At 34.3% G+C, this 21,181-nt stretch overlaps 2 protein-coding genes across 2 annotated transcripts; both read right to left on the bottom strand.

Moving 5' to 3' along the window:
- Positions 1-9,173: 9,173 nt before the first annotated feature.
- Positions 9,174-9,659, bottom strand: LOC121172847 (secreted RxLR effector protein 161-like). The gene has a single exon (XM_041005489.1). It carries the CDS (start codon positions 9,657-9,659, stop codon positions 9,174-9,176), a length of 486 nt encoding a protein of 161 aa, XP_040861423.1.
- Positions 9,660-19,686: 10,027 nt separating this feature from the next.
- On the bottom strand, positions 19,687-20,942 carry LOC106794428 (uncharacterized). The gene is made up of 2 exons (XM_014761699.1): positions 20,585-20,942; positions 19,687-20,435 (listed from the first exon to the last, which is right to left on the bottom strand). Exons 1-2 carry the CDS (start codon positions 20,940-20,942, stop codon positions 19,687-19,689), a joined length of 1,107 nt encoding a protein of 368 aa, XP_014617185.1.
- Between the last annotated feature and the right edge of the window lie 239 nt (positions 20,943-21,181).

Below are 21,181 nucleotides of genomic sequence, written 5' to 3'. Positions count from 1 at the left end.
TGCTACTAAGCTTGCTTATGGCTCCCTTTGATGATGATGAAATAAAGCAAGCAGTGTGAGATTGTGATGGAGACAAAAGTTTGAGTTCGGATGGGTATAATTTTTCCTTCATAATTTTTTTTGGCATATTCTTAATGTGGACTTTATCAAAGCTTTAAAGGTGTTCCACTCCAATGGTATGATCCCGAAGGGAGAGAATGCGTCTTTTATTGCCTTAATTCCTAAAAGGGACAACTCTCAAGGATTAGGTGAGTTTAGGGTCATCTCTGAGGGTGTGTTTAAAGTCATAGCAAAATTATTGGCTACACATATTGAAGAGTGCTAGGAAAGGTTATAGATAAAACGTAAAGTGCCTTTGTTGGTGGGAGATTTATGCTTTGTGATGGTGAACAATGAAGTTGTTGAAGAAGTAAAGAAAGGGAAGAGACAAACATGCTTGATTTTTAGAGTTGATTTTAAAAAATGATTTTGTTTCTTGGGAATTTCTCTACCGCATGCTTAGAAGATTAGGTTTTTGTGAGGTATGGATAAAGTGGACGAAAGCTTGCAATGAATCGGCCTCATTATCGGTGCTTGTGAGTGGAAGCCCAATTGCGGAATTTAGGATGCATAGAGGGTTAAGACAATGTAGCACCTTGTGTAACATTCCGTTTTTTTAAAAATAAATTAAAAATGATTTTATTTAAAAAATAGAATTTTAGAAAATAATGAGAATTTTATAATTAAATAAATAAGAATAAATAATTTTATCAATTAAAATAATAGTTTTAAGGTAAATAAAATGAATATTATTTTTAAAAAAATAAAAAAATAATATTTTATTTATTCATTTGATAGGAAGTAAAATAGAGTTCATTTTTATAGAATAATAAAATAAAGAAACATATTAATTTAGTTCTTACATTTATGATGTTCTCCTAGCTATAAATAATAGACTTAGAGAATCCTAACTATAAATACAAACCTATTAAGTTAATTCTTACATTTATGATGTTCTCTCCCAAAATTCTTTTTTTTTTCCACATACACTAAAACCTATCCTAGTAAAACTATGATCTCGGACTCGTTAACCGTTGAATCTTCTTGAAATTTGGACACCACCTTAGGAACTCATTTTTGCACATCTGACTATTTGGATTTTTGGAATAATGTTTTTAGATAGAGAAATGAGCCTCACATAAGGACAATAAAATTGAGGCTCCAATCTTTTCTCTTTTTCTCCAACGCTTGGAAATTCTAGCAAAGCAACCCGAGGAAAATCTTGATGAATCTTAGTGAACCGCTAGAGACACTACTATCGCTACTGGACTACACACGTGAGCCACCTTAGAGGTAAGAGATAAATTTATTGCAATTAGGGTTAGAGTGAACATGTGTAAGGATTCTTAAAGGATCAAATTGAGGTTAATTTTAAGGTATTTATGCATTTTAATTTTGCCTGTAAAATGATGATTATGAATTGATTGGGTTTGACGAACCAATTGATGTCTTGATGCGAAATTGTTGTGAAATTAATATGTTCTTGTGTTGAGTGTGAACCCCTGACATTGATGTTTTTTCTAATTAACATGAATGAATGAAATTAAGTAAGAAGAGATTTATCGTAAGAGGGAGTGAGATATATATAAACTTTATATTTTCTCATTTTCTTGCTTTTTAGGGTTTTCTTTATATAGTTTGGAATTAATATTTTAATTGAAATTGATTGAAGATTCGTAGTAGATTGTGTGGTTTATCATTAGATGATATACATGAATTCATGTATACTTATTTTTTACATTTATATATACATATATATGAGCTTTAAAAATGTTTGAGATTAACTCATATTATGCATGTTAGTTTGGAAATGTATTTTCAATGGCAACTTTAGTTACTATATAAATATTTACTTATTATAATTTTTTTTATATAATTGAGTCCAATAGATTTGCTTTCTACTTTTTTTTTTGTATATTTGAATTGTTTACTCTTATGTCTTGTTTCATGTTAGTTACATGTGTGTGTGTGTGTGTATATATATATATATATATGATAAAATGTTCATATAATTATTTGGAATTGGTGCATTGAAAGCTTACTTTGAAATTCATGATTCAGTATGATGTGTGCTAGTTTTATATATATGGATTTAACTATATATTTATTTATATTAATATTTGATGCAAATAATATTGTAGTGTTGTTATAGTATGATTCAAAAAATTATTCAAGTGTTGGAGTTTGAGAATATTATGGTTAGATTTTTAATGTACATGTGTATGTTGTACTTTATGAATATTGTTATGTAGATGTATAAATAAACATGAGGCGTAATGACATGTCATTTTGTGATTATGAAATTGTGATTGAGATTGAATATAAGTGGCAAGTTGAGTATGTATTAATAAAGGGAATACATGTGAATATGTGATGATGAATTGTGACATTGTGAGATGTTAAATTGTGGACATGGAATATGGTTGTGAATAAGTGTGTGGTTAATACTTGATGTGATATTACTTGTGTTGTGAGTTATGAATTATATAATAACTTGACTGGTGTTTACCTTGAAAAAATATTTATGCGCGAAGTGTTAAAAGGAAAGTGTAGGATTCCAAGTTAAGAACTTGAGGTGTTAAACTGTAGCACAATGCGAGAGATGTTAAAAGAAAAATGTAGGGTTCTAAGTTAGGATCATGAGGTGTTAAATTGTAGCGCAATGTGTTAAACATGTTTGAAAATCAAGTGTGAGGTCGTGGATATTGTATAATTTATGACTGCATGCAAAAGTTATTTTATGGGTTGGACTTGAATCAGGAAGGTGAGACCCTAACGAGTTCTTCAGAGTCTAAGTCTTGGGGATTAATACACTCGGTTTAAGTGCTCCTTTAAGCCTATGTTGATCCCATATGGTTGGAGCATTCTCGCAAAATCGAGTGATCCTAACTGATCACCTGATAATTTTACTTAATGAGAGTGACCTAACATACCCATTGTGTGACGTGTCTTGTTATGTACTCCTAAGCGCCCTGGTGTTATTTTTCACTGACATGGTACCACATTGCATATATGCTTGAGTCTTAGTATAATTGTTGCATAACACATGTGAATTATTTATTATGAAATTGGTAAGTGTTGTTACGTCTTGAGTCGAGTGTGTGATTCATGTGTAATGTGATTAGTGATTAAAAAATGAATTTTAAATGATAAAGTGGTGAAGTGACATGTATCGTATTAAGTTGAGCTAAGTGATCAATATTTCTATAATATATTTTGCTTATGTCTTTATTTATCCGTATTTTATTTAGAAATGTGATAGCTCACTCCTTATGTGCTGTTTGTGTTTGAATCCTATAATAATCTCGAACCTTGTATTCGTGGGAGCAAATGATTAGGTGGATGATTTTAAAGAACTTCGTACAAGAGGACGCTAGGACATAATGCTCTGATAGGATGTGACATTAGGGCATGAATTTCTGTTTCAATTGCATGATGTTCTGAACATATTATTTTATTTTATTTTAGTCCGCTGCTTAACATGAATTCTTTTGTAAACTTGGACAACTTTGTTTTGATCTGAATATGTTTTTAATAAATTTTATTTGATAATAGTGAAGTAAATGTGATCCTTTTATCCACGTGGATTTGATTACGTGATTTGAATAAAATTGATTTAATTAAATTTTACATTTTTATATGTTTTTGTTATTTATATGTATGTCGGGATAGAAAGTGTCACACTTTTTTTTCCTTTGTGTAGTTGAAAGTCTAGCCAGTTTGATGAGGGAGGGGGTAAGTAAAAAGTTGTTCTCGGGTGTTAGCATAGGAAAGAACCAAGTGGAAGTTGATTTACTTCAATTTGTGGACGATACTCTCTTCTTTGCAAAGTCTTCAATGGATAATGTCATGACTCTAAAGTCCATCCTTAGGTGCTTTGAGCTTGCATTGAGCTTGCTTTGAGCTTGCATTGGCTCTAAGTATGGGGTGGGTTATAGGGGAGGGGGAGGGGATAGGTACTCGAACGCGTCTTTTTGGTGGAGTGATGTAGAGAAGGGTTGCGGAAATCGGGAATATGGGGAGTGGTTTGATGAGAACATTGTCACTGTAAGCAGGGGATGGGAAAAGGTTTGGAGTTGTGGAAACAAAATATTATGGGAAGGGAGACTTTGGCTGTAAGATATCCGAGATTATATGCTATGCCGAAAAAAAGAAATTGTCTTATAGCTGAAATGAGGCATTGGAGGGAAGGGGACTGGAAATGGAGGAGAAAGTGTTTTGAATGAGAGCATGAATTAATAAGGGAGTTTTTGGCTGAGGTGAGTATGTTAGATGTGAGGGAACAAGTTCGGGATGGTTGGAGATGGAAGACAAGTGATTCAGGACTGTACTCTATCAGTGAAGGTTACAAAGTTCTACAACATCAAAGCTTTGCAGGGGAGATGGACAACTGCTCTGATTCAATCTGGAAGATGGCCACTCCATCAAATGTGAAGGCCTTCACGTGGAAAGCATTGCTGGATAGAATCCAATCAAAAGCGAATTATGCAGAGGAACTTATTAATGGGTGGTGAGGGTGATCAACTTTGCTCCATTTGTTTTCAACATACTGAAACAACAAACCATTTACTCCTTAACTGTGATTTTGCACGTCAAGTGTGAAATTCATGTTATGAATGGTTTGGCCTTAAAGGGGTTCACCATTGTGAGCTACGAAAACACTTTCCAACAACATGACATGTTAAAGGGAAACTCGGTCCAAAATAAAAAAGGTGGAAGGCAATATGGCAAGCTAGCAGTGGTGTGGAATCTATATGGCTGCATAGGAACTCGATAATTTTCAAAGAGGAAGAGAGTAATATTCGAAAAGTAATAGAGCTAATAAGGCTATCATCCAAAGACAAGAGGCTTTTAAATCTTCATGGCAAGCATGGGTGAGTTATCCAATTACCTGCATGCAGGAAAATTTATTATAGCCACAACTTTCATGTTTTGACAATGAGCAATGATTTGTATGGGTATAAATCTTTATTTTTGGGTTTTCATTGGTAGTCAAAGCACTAATGATGTGAGCTTTATGTGTCTTGGGTATGTATGGGAGTTATGCTGAGAATGGGTTGCAGATTTGTTGCTCCCTTTCTATGCTGTAACTCTTGTGGCTACTGATATGTTGTACTCCAGGTACCTCTGGTGCCGTTTTGTTTCCTGTTTTTTTATATATATAAATATATATATTTTTCTGATAAAAAAAAATCCTGCTAATTAATGTTCTAGATGTTGTTGAGCTTGTTAAGGTTGATGCATAGATGCTGTTGCAGAGGCCGGGCTCCTTTACCCGAGAGGTCTTAGGGATTGTTTGATTGGAGAGAAAAAAATATATTTAAATTAACATAGAAAAATAAAAATACGAGATCCACACACAAATCTGAAATTTTTTTCTCTTTTATTTTTTTTTACCTATTTTTTCTCTATCAAACACACCCTCAAACACGTCCTTATAAATGATTCTTTGTTGATGACAGTTGCGAACCATGTTGTGTTATGCGTGTGAGTATAAATAGACCGCTCAATAACTTGAGCAAGTCAGCAATGAGGTAAGGTAACCCTCAGCCTCAAGATGTGACCATCAAGGAGTTGGCGACATTGGTTTCGACATTTGTGGAACAATGGCACTTAAGATAGGGACGGAACCAGACATCGTTGTTAGGGGGCCAAAATACAAAAATTATCATATAATAAACAAAATATAATAAATAAATAAATTATAATTTTGATCATCATTTATTTTTTAGTCTGGGATTTTATTTTATTTTTACTCAAGATTTTACTCGCCACATTTTAGATATGGATGTTGCTAGGTGCACCCAACACTCTACGTGAAAAGATAAAAATACCCTCCAGGTATATTTAAAGCAGTTTTTGTGCACCCAACTCATTCTACTTGATCCGTGTATGTTATGATGTGATCCGCATATGATTTTGTTGATCCGCAATTGATCTGTAGTTGACAAAGTTGATCCGCAAGTTTGTTACGGATCAACTTGATTCGCAAGTTGCTTACGAATCAACTTGATCCGCAAGTTTCTTACAAATGAAGTTGATCCGCAAGTTGCTTACGGATCAACATGATCCGCGCGATCTGTGGTACCTCGTATGTGTTGGATCACGTGACCTCAGAATAATTAAGAAGGGGGTTGAATTAATTATTCCTAAACCTTTACTAATTAAAAATTTACTCTTCTTAGGCTTTTACTATGTTGTTAAGAAAATAGAGAACATAAATGAAACTTAACCAAAAGTAAAAGCAGGAATTAAAGTGCACAACAAAAATTAAAAGAGTAGGGAAGAAGGAGACAAACACACAAGAGTTTTTATACTGGTTCGGCAACAACCCGTGCCTACATCCAGTCCCCAAGCGACCTGCGGTCCTTGAGATTTCTTTTCAATCTTGTAAAAATCCTTTTACAAGCAAAGATCCACAAGGGATGTACCCTCCCTTGTTCTCTTTGAACAACCTAGTGGATGTACCCTCCACTAGAACTGATCCACAAGAGATGTACCCTCTCTTGTTCTCAGTCAACAACCCAAGTAGATGTACCCTTTACTTGTACCACAAAGGATGTACCCTCCAATGTGTTAAGACAAAGTTCTCAGGCGATTAAACCTTTGAAACTTTGTGAAGGGGGAAACAAAAGAATTCTCAGGCGGTTAGTCCTTTGAAATCTTTTGTTTGTGGGAAAGGGAAGAATCAAAAGAATTCTGAGACTGTGTCTTATTGAATTCTTTGACAAGGGAGAAGGGAGACACAAAAGAATTCAGGCAGTTAGTCCTTTGTTCTTTTGGAAAAGGGAGAAGATAGACACAAAAAGAATTCAGGCGGTTAGTCCTTGGCGAATTCTTTTTGGCAAATGTAGAAGGGAATGAAATAGACGAATAGCACAGTTTTCAAGGTTTAGAAAACCAGAAAACTTTGGAAAGCTTTTGGCAAAAGGAAGAAGAAGAAGAAGAAGAAGTTCAAAGAGATTCAAAGGTTGTAAAGGATTGTATTGTAAAGGTTGTTCAAGATGATTAAAATTGCAAATCAAAGTCTTGCTTTTATAGACTCTTCATGTCTGGTTAAGAGAATCATTAGAAGAGTTATAACCTTTAGAAAAACTTTGAAAACCATTGGAAAAGTTATAACCTTTAGAAAATCTGAAAACTATTGGAAGAGTTACATCTTTTTGATTTTGTTCAGAAACTATCACTGGTAATCGATTACCAAATCAGTGTAATTGATTACACAAAGGTTTTTTTCTGAAAGGATGTGACTTTTCACAATTAAATTTGAATTTCAATGTTCAAACACACTGATAATCGATTACCAAATACTTGTAATCGATTACAACATTTTGAAATTAATTGGAACGTTGCAAATTCAGTTTTAAAGCTTTTTGAAAACCATTTTGCTACTGGTAATCGATTACAATAATCTGGTAATCAATTACCAGAGAGTAAAAACTCTTTGGTAAAAGGTTTTGAGAAAAATTCATGTGCTACTCAGTTTTCGAAAAAACTTTTTAATACTTATCTTGATTGAGTCTTCTCTTGATTCTTGAATCTTGAGTCTTGAATCTTGATCTTGATTCTTGGAACTTCATTCTTGAATCTTTGGAATTTGCTTGACTCTTGATTCTTTGACATCATCAAAACTCCATGAATCAATCTTGATTCATCATCATGAAGCTTGCTTCTACAGTATGCCGCCAACGGCCACCACAACACTAAACACGGGTACCTTCACCTTCACCGAACCTAACCTTTGCCAACGAACCGAATAAAATGTGGCACCGACGAGAGAAATGGGAGAAGAAGACTGCACAGAAAATGGCTGCTGCGGATGTTTAGAATAAAAACAACTTTTAAGGGAGAAAGAAGCCAGAGACATTTTTCGCATTTACAAAGAATGCTGGGTGCACCAGCAATAATGCTGGGTGTACCTAGCAACACCCTTTAGTTATTTATAATTTTAATTCAATCCTTAATTTTGTTACATTTAATTTTATTTTTTATTTTGATATAATTAAATCTATCTTCATTTAAGTACCATCAAGAATTAATTAATTAAAATATAAGAAATGAAAAAATTAAAATATAAAATTGAGAATTAAACTAAAATTATGATTTTTATAAAATATAGAAATTAAATTACAAAAATAAATAAAATTGAAATATCAAAAATCGAAAACAAAAAATTAAAAAAGATCAAAATTATAATTTAATTTAATAATTTAATCTAATAAGAAATATAATATCACAGTATATATTCTAACAACCTCAAATACATGTGTTATAATTTGCGTTATAATTTTTTTTTAAATACTTGTCTCTCATGGTAACAAACATGTGAGTTTTATATCTCTTTATTGTTAGAATCAAATATTAATAGTAGGTTGGGAAATGTGAGTTTTTATCTCAAATTAATATTGGAATCGAAAGAAGTGAACAATTACATTTTTAACATATAGATAGTAACTGATTTAAATATTTTAGGGAGGGAGATTGCCCCAACAAGAACATACCTAGTCTGTCCTCCATCTACCAAAAAGGATAGATAATCATAACACTAGACAATATGTTATCTCTCACCTATTTATTTATTATTGGAAATTCCTTTATAATTGTTGGAACAAATACAGCTCTTCACACACACTCACATGTTAGAGAATAAGAGAAGATGAAAGAATTGATTGAGAAAATAGAGGGAACTTAGAGTTCTGAATTAAAACTTCTACACTCTCATATATCTCATTCATGATCACTATTATTTTTATACACACGGCACATGTAGCTATAACAACCTTCATAGTTGTCAAACTAACTTCAAAATGAATCACTAACTAACTGAATTACAACATATATCAACATCCCTCCTTAATTCAGATTTGTCAAGGATGTCACTCCTAACTTGTCTCTCAATTCCTTGAACTTGATAGACTTCAATGGCTTAGTTAGTATGTTTGCAACTTGATCTTCAGACCTACAAAACTCCAATTCAAGCTTCTTCTTACTCACTTGATCACGTAGGAAATGAAACTTGGTTTCAATATGTTTACTCCTGCCATGTGCCATAGGATGCTTAGCTAAATCAATTGCTGATTTGTTATCCATCAACAACCTCATAGGATTGCAATTTCTCAAGTTTAGTTCTTCCATTAAAGCTTCCAACCATAGAGCTTGACAGGCTGCCATAGCAGAGCAATATATTCTGCTTCACATGTTGACAAAGCAACTACACTATGCTTCTTTAAGCACCAAAAGATTGGTGATGTTCCGAATTTGAAAACATACCCAGTAGTGCTTTTCCTATCATCCTTATAACCACACCAATCTGAATCACTATAACCAAACACTTCTCCTTCTATATTCTTCTGACTGTAAGGATATAAAATGCCAAGATCCAATGTTCCTTTCACATACCTCAGAATCCTCTTTGCTTCCAGGAAGTGAGGTGTCTTTGGTTTCTCCATAAACCTGCTTATCAACCTAACACAATAGGCAATATCAGGTCTGGTGTTACATAGGTACCTCAATGAGCCTACAATTTGCTTGTACAAGGTATGATCAACTTCTTTCTCATCCCCATCTATTTGCAGCTTAATTCCAGTTTCAGTTGGTGTGATAAAAGAATTGTAATCCATCATATTGAACCTCTTCAGAATGTCTTATGCATACTTATTTTAATTCATGAAAATCCCTTTACTGGTAGAAACAAATTCAATACCCAGGAAGTATGATAGTTCACCAAGATCAAATATCTCAAATTCTTCCATTATTCTTCCTTTGAACACTCTTATATCTTCTTTACTACTGTCAGTCACTAGCAAATAATCTACATAGAGACATATTATCAAAAACTCACCAGAATCTGTGTTTCTGACATAAACTCCATGCTCAGTAGTGCACTTGGTGAAATTCTGTTGGACTAGGAAGCTATCAATTTTCATATTCCAGGCTCTAGGAGCCTGCTTGAGACCATATAGTGCCTTATTCAACTTGTAGACTTTATCCTCTTGTCCTGCCACTATATAACTAGGTGGTTGAGTTATGTAGACTTCTTCTTTAAGTGGCCAATTCAAAAATGCTGACTTCACATCTAATTGATATAGAGACCAGTTTTTGTTGCTAGCAACTGCCACAATGAGCCTAACAGTTTCAAGTCTTGCAACAGGAGCGAAAACCTCATTGTAATCCAAGCCATGTTTTTGCAAAAATCCCCTTGTTACTAATCTTGCCTTATACTTGGACACATCTCCATTAGGCTTTACTTTAGTCTTATAGACCCACTTCACATCAATTGGTCTTTTTCCTTGAGGTAAGTGTACTAACTCCCAAGTTTGATTCTTCTCAATTGATCTCAATTCTTCTTCCATAGCTGCTCTCCAATGTGAACTTTGTGAGGCTTCATCATGAATCATTGGTTCTGATTCAACAAGTAGAGCAAAGTGCACAAAATCCCTTTTTGCAGTGATTGCTGTATCAGGATATAATTCATATTCTCTGAGTGTTTGTGGTACTTGTCTCTCTTTTTGTGACCTTCTGAGTTGCTCTCCACATGATGGTACATCCTCTTCACTTTGTCTTCAAGGTTCATAATCACCTTTCTTTCACCATTGTCAACAACATTTATTTCCCAATTCCAGCCCTTTGTTTCATCTATCAAGACATCTCTGCTAATCACAACCTTCCTTATTCTAGGATCATACAACTTGTAGGCACCAATTGGATGATATCCAATGAGTATCATTGGTTCAGCCTTGTCATCAAGTTTCTTTTTGTTCTGCTCAGGCACATGCTTAAAACACAGTGAACCAAATATTTTGAAATGACTCACACTAGGCTTCTTTTCTGACCATGCTTCTTCAAGTGTGTATCCCTGCAATCTCTTAGTGGGACACCTATTCAGAATATACACAGCAGTAAAAGTTGCCTCTCCCCAGAAGTAATGAGGCATTCCCTTCCCTTTCATCATGCTCTTGGCCATGTTCAAAATGGTTCTATTTCTTTTCTCAGCAACACCATTATGCTGAGGTGTATTGGGAGATGTCACTTCATGAATTATCCCCTATTTATCACAAAATACTTGAAATTCATGTGAGTTATACTCACCACCTCCATTTGTTCTAAGCACTTTGATTACCTTATTACTTTGTGTTAGACAAGTGGCCTCAGATATCTTAAGAAGGGGGGGGTTGAATTAAGATATTCCAAACTTTTCTCCAAATTAAAAATCTATCTTACTTTTTACTTAAGTTATGAATTCCCTTAATGACAATCTTCTTAAATATTAATTCAAATGAAGCAACTTGAATATAAATATAAAGCAATAATAAATAAAGGAGATTAAGGGAAGAGAAAATGCAAACTCAGTTTTATACTGGTTCGGCCACACCCTTGTGCCTACGTCCAGTCCCCAAGCAACCCGCTTGAGAGTTCCACTAACTTGTAAATTCCTTTTACAAGTTCTAAACACACAAGGACAACCCTTCCTTTGTGTTTAGAGATTCTTTACAACAAGAGACTCACAGTCTCTTAATCCCTTAGAGAATGAGAAGAAGAAGAGGAACAAATCTCTCTTGAAAGAGATGGATTTTACAGATTGAGCACTCAATTAATTCCTTAATGAATTGCAATTGAATTGGCCAAGGAATTCTTAAGAGGATAAAATGAAATTGCTCTTTGAGAGGATAAACACTTTGTTGTTCTGAAAATCTCTAAGCAATTTCGTGTTTAAGTCACATATATATAGACCATTGGTGGTCATGAGTAAAGCCTTTGAAAAGTTGTGACTCTTGAAATTATTTTTCTGAAATTCCTGTCTGGTAATCGATTACAGTAATTGTGTAATCGATTACAGCTTTTAAAATTTGAATTAAAACGTTTACTAACTGCTGGTAATCGATTACCAAAATTGTGTAATCGATTACACAGTCTAAAATTTTGAATTCAAATTTTTATAGCTGTTATAAAACGTATTTGGCCACTGGTAATCGATTACATCCTCTGGTAATCGATTACCAGAGAGTAAAAGCTTTGAAAAACACTTTTTATTTTAAATCACTTGGCCAAACCTTTGCTAATTCAATTAGGAATTCCCTTCCTAATATTCTAGTGATCATCTTGATGTTGTGCCTTGTAATCTTGAAGTATTGTCTTGAATTTTAATCTTGAAAAGCCCATTTGCATCAATTGCAACACATCATCATGATCATCATCAAAACATCAAAGCCAATTGCATCTACAATCTCCCCCTTTTTGATGATGACAATACAATACCTGAAATCAAGATTCAAGCAAGCAACAAACAATTGTATATAGATAAAATGTGCATCCGTTTTTCTCCCCCTATATTTCGGAATACATGATCACTTGATTTCTAAGCTTGTTAAGCTTTTTCTTAAGCTTTTGCTACAACCTTTTTCTCCCCCTTTGGCAACATCAAAAAGCCAAAGATCTCGGAAATCAACACAATTATAACAACGGAGTAGCAAGATATAAGCATAAGAGTATTAAATACAATAAGCCAAACTCACAAACAAGAAATAATCAAACCAGAATCCAAATAACTGAAAATGTCAACAACCACAAAACATCCAAGACTGAAATTTAAAATCCACAAGATAAATAAGCAAAGTACTTAGCATAATAATGTAAATTCTAAGAAACTAAAAGCCAAAATACACGGCTTATAAAAGATAAATAATCATAACCTAAAATCTAAGAAGATGGAGGTGGTGGTGGAAGATCGAAACTCTGACGAATGTATCCGACATCCTCTTCAAGCTGTGTAAGACGAATGTCCATACCGGCAAAGCGTGAATCTAACGAGTCGAAGCGGTCACCAACATACGAACGAAGACCCCGTAATTCGGAGAGGACTTCATTCATGAGAGCGGAATCCTCACGTTGAGGAGGAGGTGAAGGAGTACGTTCATCTTGAGGAGGGAGTGCATCCTTCTTCAGCCATTGTCCATTCCGATCTTTACGATACCCAAAGGAGGTCACTGCACCAGCACCAATTGCAAAGGAACGCTTGACTTGAACAAAGGGTTCATCATCAAGCGGAATTTGAAAATGACGCAAAAACAGAGTAATCAAGTGTGGATAAGGAAGAGGTGCATTGACCCGTAATGCCTTATGCATTCGGTACCGAACCAAATGGGCCCAGTCGATCTGACGACCGGTTAGAAAAGCCCACATAAGAATCAAATCCTCCTCAGAGGCTTGTGCTAAATTTGAAGACCGAGGAAGCAAAATTCTAACAATGATATAATGCATGATGCGATTATCAAAAGTTAATGACCCGGCCAACAATCTACCGGTCATGTCAGCTTGATCATTGCAGACCATGCGACGAGCATCATGACTCGAATAATCGAATTTCCAGTCATCAACAATGGTGCCCTCAAAAGGTGCACCTTGACTGGGTAAATGAGTCAAAGAAAAGAAAAGTGACTGATCAATGACCATAGAAGTACCATGCACCTCAGACATAATAATACCATCCTGAATTTTTAAATTGCAGTAGAAGACCTTTACAAGTTCAGGATAATATGGCAATTTAAATGACATGAAATCAACAAGACCAGAATTTTGAAACACTTGATAGCAATCAAACGTTTCATCATTAAAGAACTCTACGTCTAGGTACTTAGGGTCTAAGATTATTCTAGAGGAAAACTGAGAAAGGTACCGTAGACGTTGATCATCGGATGAAAACAATGTTGATGATCTTGGAGATGACAAAGAAGGAGGAATAGGTGCTGTGGGTGCTCCGGATGGGCCGTGACGACGATGGGCAGCAGCGGTGGCGGTGGAAGATGATCCCTTTCTCTTCTTTGATGGCTCTGCCATTTGATGAAGTTTTTCTGGATTTTGATCGGTGGAAGTGAAAGAGGAGTGAAAAAGAGGAAGATTGGGCTTTACGGGACGTGATTTGGTGAAGAATCGAGTGAGAATCGAAGGTTTGAAGTTCTAGGTATGGAGGAAAACGTGGAGGAAGCTTTGGCTGCGCACGAGCTCCGATTTCGTGAGTATTTATAGAAGATGACGCATTGTAATCGATTACAGGTATTGGTAATCGATTACAGGCCCAATAAGCCTTCTGGTAATCGATTACAGGATGTTGTAATCGATTACAGGCTGCCTGTTCATGTGTAATCGATTACACTGATTGGTAATCGATTACCAGAGCCTATCCTAGGCTAGTTTCTAAGAGAATATCTATATTTATGCTCAAATACATCCTATATGTCTAATTTTCACTACTAATACACTAAATTCAATCATTCAATTACTATATACACAAGAAATCATAAATTCTATCATAAAAACAAGAATTCAAACAAGATCAACCAAAATAATCTACAATCAAAAGGTAAAAAGTAAATCAACCAATCAATCAACCAATCAATCAACCAATCAATTCCTATTTTTCTAAATCTCTTACATCTAAGAGACCTAATTCTCTTCTAATAGAGAAAAACACTTCCTTGGGGAGAGGTTTAGTGAAAATATCAGCAAGTTGATTCTTAGTATCAACATATTCTAATACACAATCTCCCTTTAAGACATGATCTCTAAGAAAGTGGTGTCTAATCTCTATGTGTTTAGTTCTTGAATGTTGAACTGGGTTTTTGGATAGATTTATGGCACTAGTATTATCACACTTAATAGGTATGCGATCAAGAATGATGCCATAGTCAGATAATTGTTGCTTCATCCATAAAATTTGTGCACAACAACTACCGGCAGAGATATACTCCGCTTCAGCAGTAGATAAAGCAACACTGTTTTGTTTCTTACTATGCCATGAGACAAGAGCCGATCCAATAAATTGACAAGTTCCACTTGTACTTTTTCTATCAGTTTTAGATCCGGCAAAATCAGAATCAGAATATCCTATTAAGTTACATGTTGAATTCTTAGGATACCATAATCCTAAATTGATTGTTCCTAATAGATATCTCATGATTCTCTTTACTGCACTTAGATGTGATTGTTTGGGGTTGGATTGAAACCTAGCACACATGCATACACTAAACATAATATCCGGTCTACTAGCAGATAAATAAAGAAGAGATCCGATCATACCTCGATATTGTTTTATGTCTATAGACTGACCAGATTCATCTTTATCTAAGTAACAATTAGTGCTCATCGGTGTAGACATGTGTTTTGCACTATCCATCCCAAATCTTTTGATCAATTCCTTGCAGTATTTGGATTGATTGATGAATATACCTTCTTGAGTTTGCTTGATTTGTAATCCCAGAAAGTACTTTAGTTCTCCCATCATTGACATTTCAAATTCACTTTGCATATCAAGGGAAAACTCCTTGCACAATGAATCATTAGTGGATCCAAAAATTATATCATCAACATATATTTGAACCAACAAAATATCATTATGCCTTCTCTTTATGAATAATGTGGTATCCACTTTACCTCTGGAGAATTCTTTTTCAAGAAGAAAATTACTTAATCGTTCATACCATGCCCTAGGGGCTTGTTTCAAACCATAAAGAGCCTTTTGTAATTTATAAACATGGTTTGGTTTATCAGAAATTTCAAAACCAGGGGGTTGTTCAACATATACCTCTTCTTGAATTAAGCCATTTAAAAAGGCACTCTTAACATCCATTTGATAAAGTTTAAAGTTCATTATGGATGCATATGCCAAAAGCATTCTAATGGCTTCTAATCTTGCAACAGGAGCATATGTTTCTTCATAGTCTATCCCCTCTTCTTGATTATACCCTTTTGCTACTAATCTAGCTTTATTTCTAATAATTATCCCATGTTCATCTAATTTATTTCTAAAAACCCATTTTGTTCCAATGACAGGATAATTTTCAGGTTTTTCTACTAATTTCCATACATTGTTTCTTTCAAATTGGTTTAGTTCTTCTTGCATGGCAATGATCCAATTATCATCTACTATGGCTTCTTTTATATTTTTAGGTTCAATCATAGATACAAAAGCCATATTATTGCATAAATCTTTAAGAGAATGTCTAGTTGTTACCCCTTTTGAGATATCACCAATAATATTGTCGAGGGGATGATCTCTTGAAGTTTTCCATTCTCTTGGGAGTACATCATTGGATTTGCCTTCTTCTGGAGGATCTTCATTGTTTCCTTTGTCATTTCCTTTGGAATCTTGTTCATGAATGTTCATATGTTCTAAAGAATCTGCAATGTCATCTAGCATATTCTTTGTTGACAATATAGCATTAGATTCATCAAAGGTAACATGAATGGATTCCTCTATATTCATAGTTCTCTTATTATATATTCTATATGCTTTGCTTTGTAAAGAATATCCAAGAAAAATGCCTTCATCAGATTTTGCATCGAATTTTCCTAGATTATCTTTACCATTATTAAGTACAAAGCACTTGCACCCAAAAACATGTAGATGAGAAATATTAGGTTTTCTACCATTAAATAATTCATATGGGGTTTTCTTTAAAATAGGTCTTATCAAGGCTCTATTCATGATGTAACATGCAGTATTGACAGCTTCAGCCCAAAAATACTTTGGAAGAGAAGTATCATTTAATAAAGTTCTTGCAATTTCTTCCAATGACCTATTTTTCCTCTCAACAACTCCATTTTGTTGAGGAGTTCTTGGTGCAGAAAAATTATGTTCAATACCATGTTCATCACAAAATAATTCAAAATCTTTATTTTCAAATTCACCCCCATGATCACTTCTAATGGATGCAATCTTGAGATTTTTCTTGTTTTGTATGACTTTAGCAAGTTTCCTATTTTACCCACTCCAAGAATTCTACCTTTGTTGTTGTCACCATATGTTACATGCCCGCTTTTCTTTGGAGATATGTGTGTAAAATTTGATGCATCTCCAGTCATATGTTTTGAGCATCCGCTATCTATGTACCACTTCTTTGTTTACTTAATATAACATCTAAATTATTTCTACTATATGAAAATTTTGCAAGTGAATTTTTTAACTCTTTAATTTCTTTTACATATTTATCACAACAACTACAAGAATCTGTTATTTTCTTGTCATTTATAGTGGAGATATTAACTTTTTCATTTGTTTTAGAGATTGAAACTTCATTTCTAAGAAGATCTAATTCTTTGTTTAATTTTGAAATTTCATTTTCTAAATTTGAAATTGTTTTCTTTGATGATGAAACTAATTTTGCAAGTTTAATTGATTCTTTATGCAAATCAGCAAATGCATCTTGCAATTCATCAAAAGAAATAGATAAGTTGTTTGAAGATGTTACCTCTTCATCACTTTCGTAACTTTTTGCCATAAGGCAAAGATTTATCTCTTCATTTTCAGAATCATCAGAGGATTCCAAATCATTTTCATCCCATGTGATGTATGCTTTCTTTAGTTTCTTCTCACTATGATTTTTCTTTTCAGATTTTTCCATCTTTTTCTTGAAGATGGGACAATCAACCCTCAGATGTCCAGGTTGATTGCATTCAAAGCATTTTAGAGTAGAGGATGAATTTTCTGTCCTTCTCTTTGATTTAAAATTTGGTCGCCTCTGATTTCCTCTTACTTTAAGAAATTTGTTGAACCTTTTTACAAAGAAACTTAGATCATCATCATCATCTGCATCATTATCCTGATCACTTTCTTCTTGAATTGAGGATGATGCTTTAAGAGCAATTCCTTTCTTTTTCTTGTCATTTTCTTCATTTTGGTGCAATCTCAATAGTTCCATCTCGTGTTCCTGCAACTTACCAAATAAAGTGGCAAGAGACATGTTAGACAAATCTCTTGATTCAGAAATAGCCGTTACTTTGGGTTGCCATTCTCTACTTAAACATCTTAGCACCTTGTTTATAAGATCTTCATTTTGAAATTCTTTGCCTAAGGCTGCTAGATGATTTACTATATGTGTAAATCTCTTTTGCATACTCTGAATATTTTCATTTGTATTCATTCTAAATAATTCATACTCATGAGTTAGTGCATTTATCCTAGATCTTTTAACATCTGTAGTTCCTTCATGTGTTAATCGAAGAGTGTCCCACATTTCCTTAGCACTCTTGCAATTTGAAACTCTGAAATATTCATCCATTCCTAGGGCAGATGTTATTATGTTTTTGGCTTTTAGGTTGTATTGTACTCGTTTTCTATCCTCTTCTGACCATCTATCTCTAGGTTTTTCTATGGTTATGCTTTCACTTGATGAACTACCATCTATTGAAACTCTTTCTACTGTGGTGGGTATATAAGGCCCTATTTCAATGGCTTCCCAGATATTTAGATCTATTGCCTCGATAAAAATTTGCATTCGGGTTTTCCAGTAGTGGTAACCCTCTCCATTAAAGATTGGAGGTCTATTGATAGAATTCCCTTCTGGAAATAAGGAATTTGCTGAGGCCATCTTTTTCTTGAAGCTTCTAAACTTTGTTCAAGAATGAAGCTCTGATACCACTTGTTAGACAAGTGGCCTCAGATATCTTAAGAAGGGGGGGGGGGGGGTTGAATTAAGATATTCCAAACTTTTCTCCTAATTAAAAATCTATCTTACTTTTTACTTAAGTTATGAATTCCCTTAATGACAATCTTCTTAAATATTAATTCAAATGAAGCAACTTGAATATAAATATAAAGCAATAATAAATAAAGGAGATTAAGGGAAGAGAAAATGCAAACTCAGTTTTATACTGGTTCGGCCACACCCTTGTGCCTACGTCCAGTCCCCAAGCAACCCGCTTGAGAGTTCCACTAACTTGTAAATTCCTTTTACAAGTTCTAAACACACAAGGACAACCCTTCCTTTGTGTTTAGAGATTCTTTACAACAAGAGACTCACAGTCTCTTAATCCCTTAGAGAATGAGAAGAAGAAGAGGAACAAATCTCTCTTGAAAGAGATGGATTTTACAGATTGAGCACTCAATTAATTCCTTAATGAATTGCAATTGAATTGGCCAAGGAATTCTTAAGAGGATAAAATGAAATTGCTCTTTGAGAGGATAAACACTTTGTTGTTCTGAAAATCTCTAAGCAATTTCGTGTTTAAGTCACATATATATAGACCATTGGTGGTCATGAGTAAAGCCTTTGAAAAGTTGTGACTCTTGAAATTATTTTTCTGAAATTCCTGTCTGGTAATCGATTACAGTAATTGTGTAATCGATTACAGCTTTTAAAATTTGAATTAAAACGTTTACTAACTGCTGGTAATCGATTACCAAAATTGTGTAATCGATTACACAGTCTAAAATTTTGAATTCAAATTTTTATAGCTGTTATAAAACGTATTTGGCCACTGGTAATCGATTACATCCTCTGGTAATCGATTACCAGAGAGTAAAAGCTTTGAAAAACACTTTTTATTTTAAATCACTTGGCCAAACCTTTGCTAATTCAATTAGGAATTCCCTTCCTAATATTCTAGTGATCATCTTGATGTTGTGCCTTGTAATCTTGAAGTATTGTCTTGAATTTTAATCTTGAAAAGCCCATTTGCATCAATTGCAACACATCATCATGATCATCATCAAAACATCAAAGCCAATTGCATCTACACTTTGTTTTTCACTCGACAGCTTAAACTTCTTAAAAATGTTAAACACTTCACTTTTCTGCTTAATGAGATAGGTCCACATTTTTCTAGTAAATTCATCAATGAATGACATAAAGTAACTGTTACCTCCTAGAGATTTCACTTCAAAAGGACCACACACATCAGAATAGAGATCACTTCAAGCTTTCTTTTGGATTTGATTGGAATTTCCGACTTGAAAGAATTCCTTGGTTGCTTTGACACACAAAATTCAACACACAATTGTTTTGGTATCTCAATTTGAGGAAGACCATGAACCATTTTCTTAATTTTCAATTCACTTAAACTCCTAAAATTTAGATGACCAAACCTATGATGCCACATCCAGCTTTCATCACTTATAGAAGCAGCCAAGCATTGAAATTCTGCAATCTGAATTCCAATCTTGAATGTTCTGTTCCTTAACAAAGAGGCCTTTAGAATCAGCCTCCTCTTGCTATCAAATATCTTCATTTGACTGTCGTCCATCTGCATTGAGTAGCCTTTTTCTAGCAAATGTCCCAAACTCAACAAATTATTCTTCATATTGGGAGCATATAGCACATCATTGATAAATGATTGTTGTCCATCCTTCCTTTGAATCATCACCTTTCCAATGCCTTTTGCAGTTACAGAGTTGTTATCTATAAACTTGATCGTGCTCTTCACCTTATCATCAATGTTTACAAACCACTCTCTATGTCCAGTCATGTGATTGGAACAACCTGTGTCAAGATACCACAAATTAACATTGTCTTCTTCTGAGTTTGTTGTTGCCATCAGTAACACGTTATCAAAGTCAGAATCTTCATCTTGTGCCAATTGAGCCTCATATGCATTTCTTGGAACCCATTTATTTCTGTATTCATCTACAAAATGTCCTCATTTCTGACAGTTATAACACTGAATCCCTTTCTTGTTGAATTTCTTCTTGCCCACTTTATGATTCCCTCCACTTTTCTTATTAGTTTCTTCATTCTGGTTATGATTTCCAGAACTGTTGGAGCCCTCACCTGACCCCTTCCGCCTATTGTTCTTCCACTTTCCCTTTCCCTTCTTATTCTTGCCACCATCATAGTTGTTTTCCCTTTGGTTATTTGGGCTTGCATAGCTTGCTCAGCTGATCTTTGTGAATTTCTTTCATTGAGCCTCATCTCTTGAGCTTCAAGTATTCCTTGTAGTTCTTCAATCTTCATTTCTTCAAGATTCTGGCCTTGCTCAATTTCCACCACTATATGATCGAATCTTGGTGTCAAGATTCTTAATACCTTGTCAATGATCCCCACGTCTGATTGCTTGTCACCATAAGCATTCATTTGATTTGTAATTGCCAAGATTCGAGAAAAGAACTCACCAATGCTTTCTTGATCACTCATTTGTAGAAGTTCATACTGCCTTCTCAAGGTCTACAACTTCACCTTCTTGAGTTTGCTATCCCCTGCATAGGATTTGTCTAGAGTATCCCATGCCTTCTTTGCAGTATCGGCAGATCTAATTTTCTGAAAATTATCTGCATCTACACACTGATGAATAATGAACAATTCCTTTGCATCTCTTTTCATCAAATAACGGTGAGCCACATTCTGTGCATCAGTTGGGTTCTTGTCAAGTTCTT

Source organism: Glycine max, chromosome 9 (genome assembly GCF_000004515.6).
Source record: "Glycine max cultivar Williams 82 chromosome 9, Glycine_max_v4.0, whole genome shotgun sequence".
In the NCBI taxonomy this organism is placed as follows: domain Eukaryota; kingdom Viridiplantae; phylum Streptophyta; class Magnoliopsida; order Fabales; family Fabaceae; genus Glycine; species Glycine max.
This window is presented reverse-complemented; position numbering and strand designations above follow the sequence as displayed.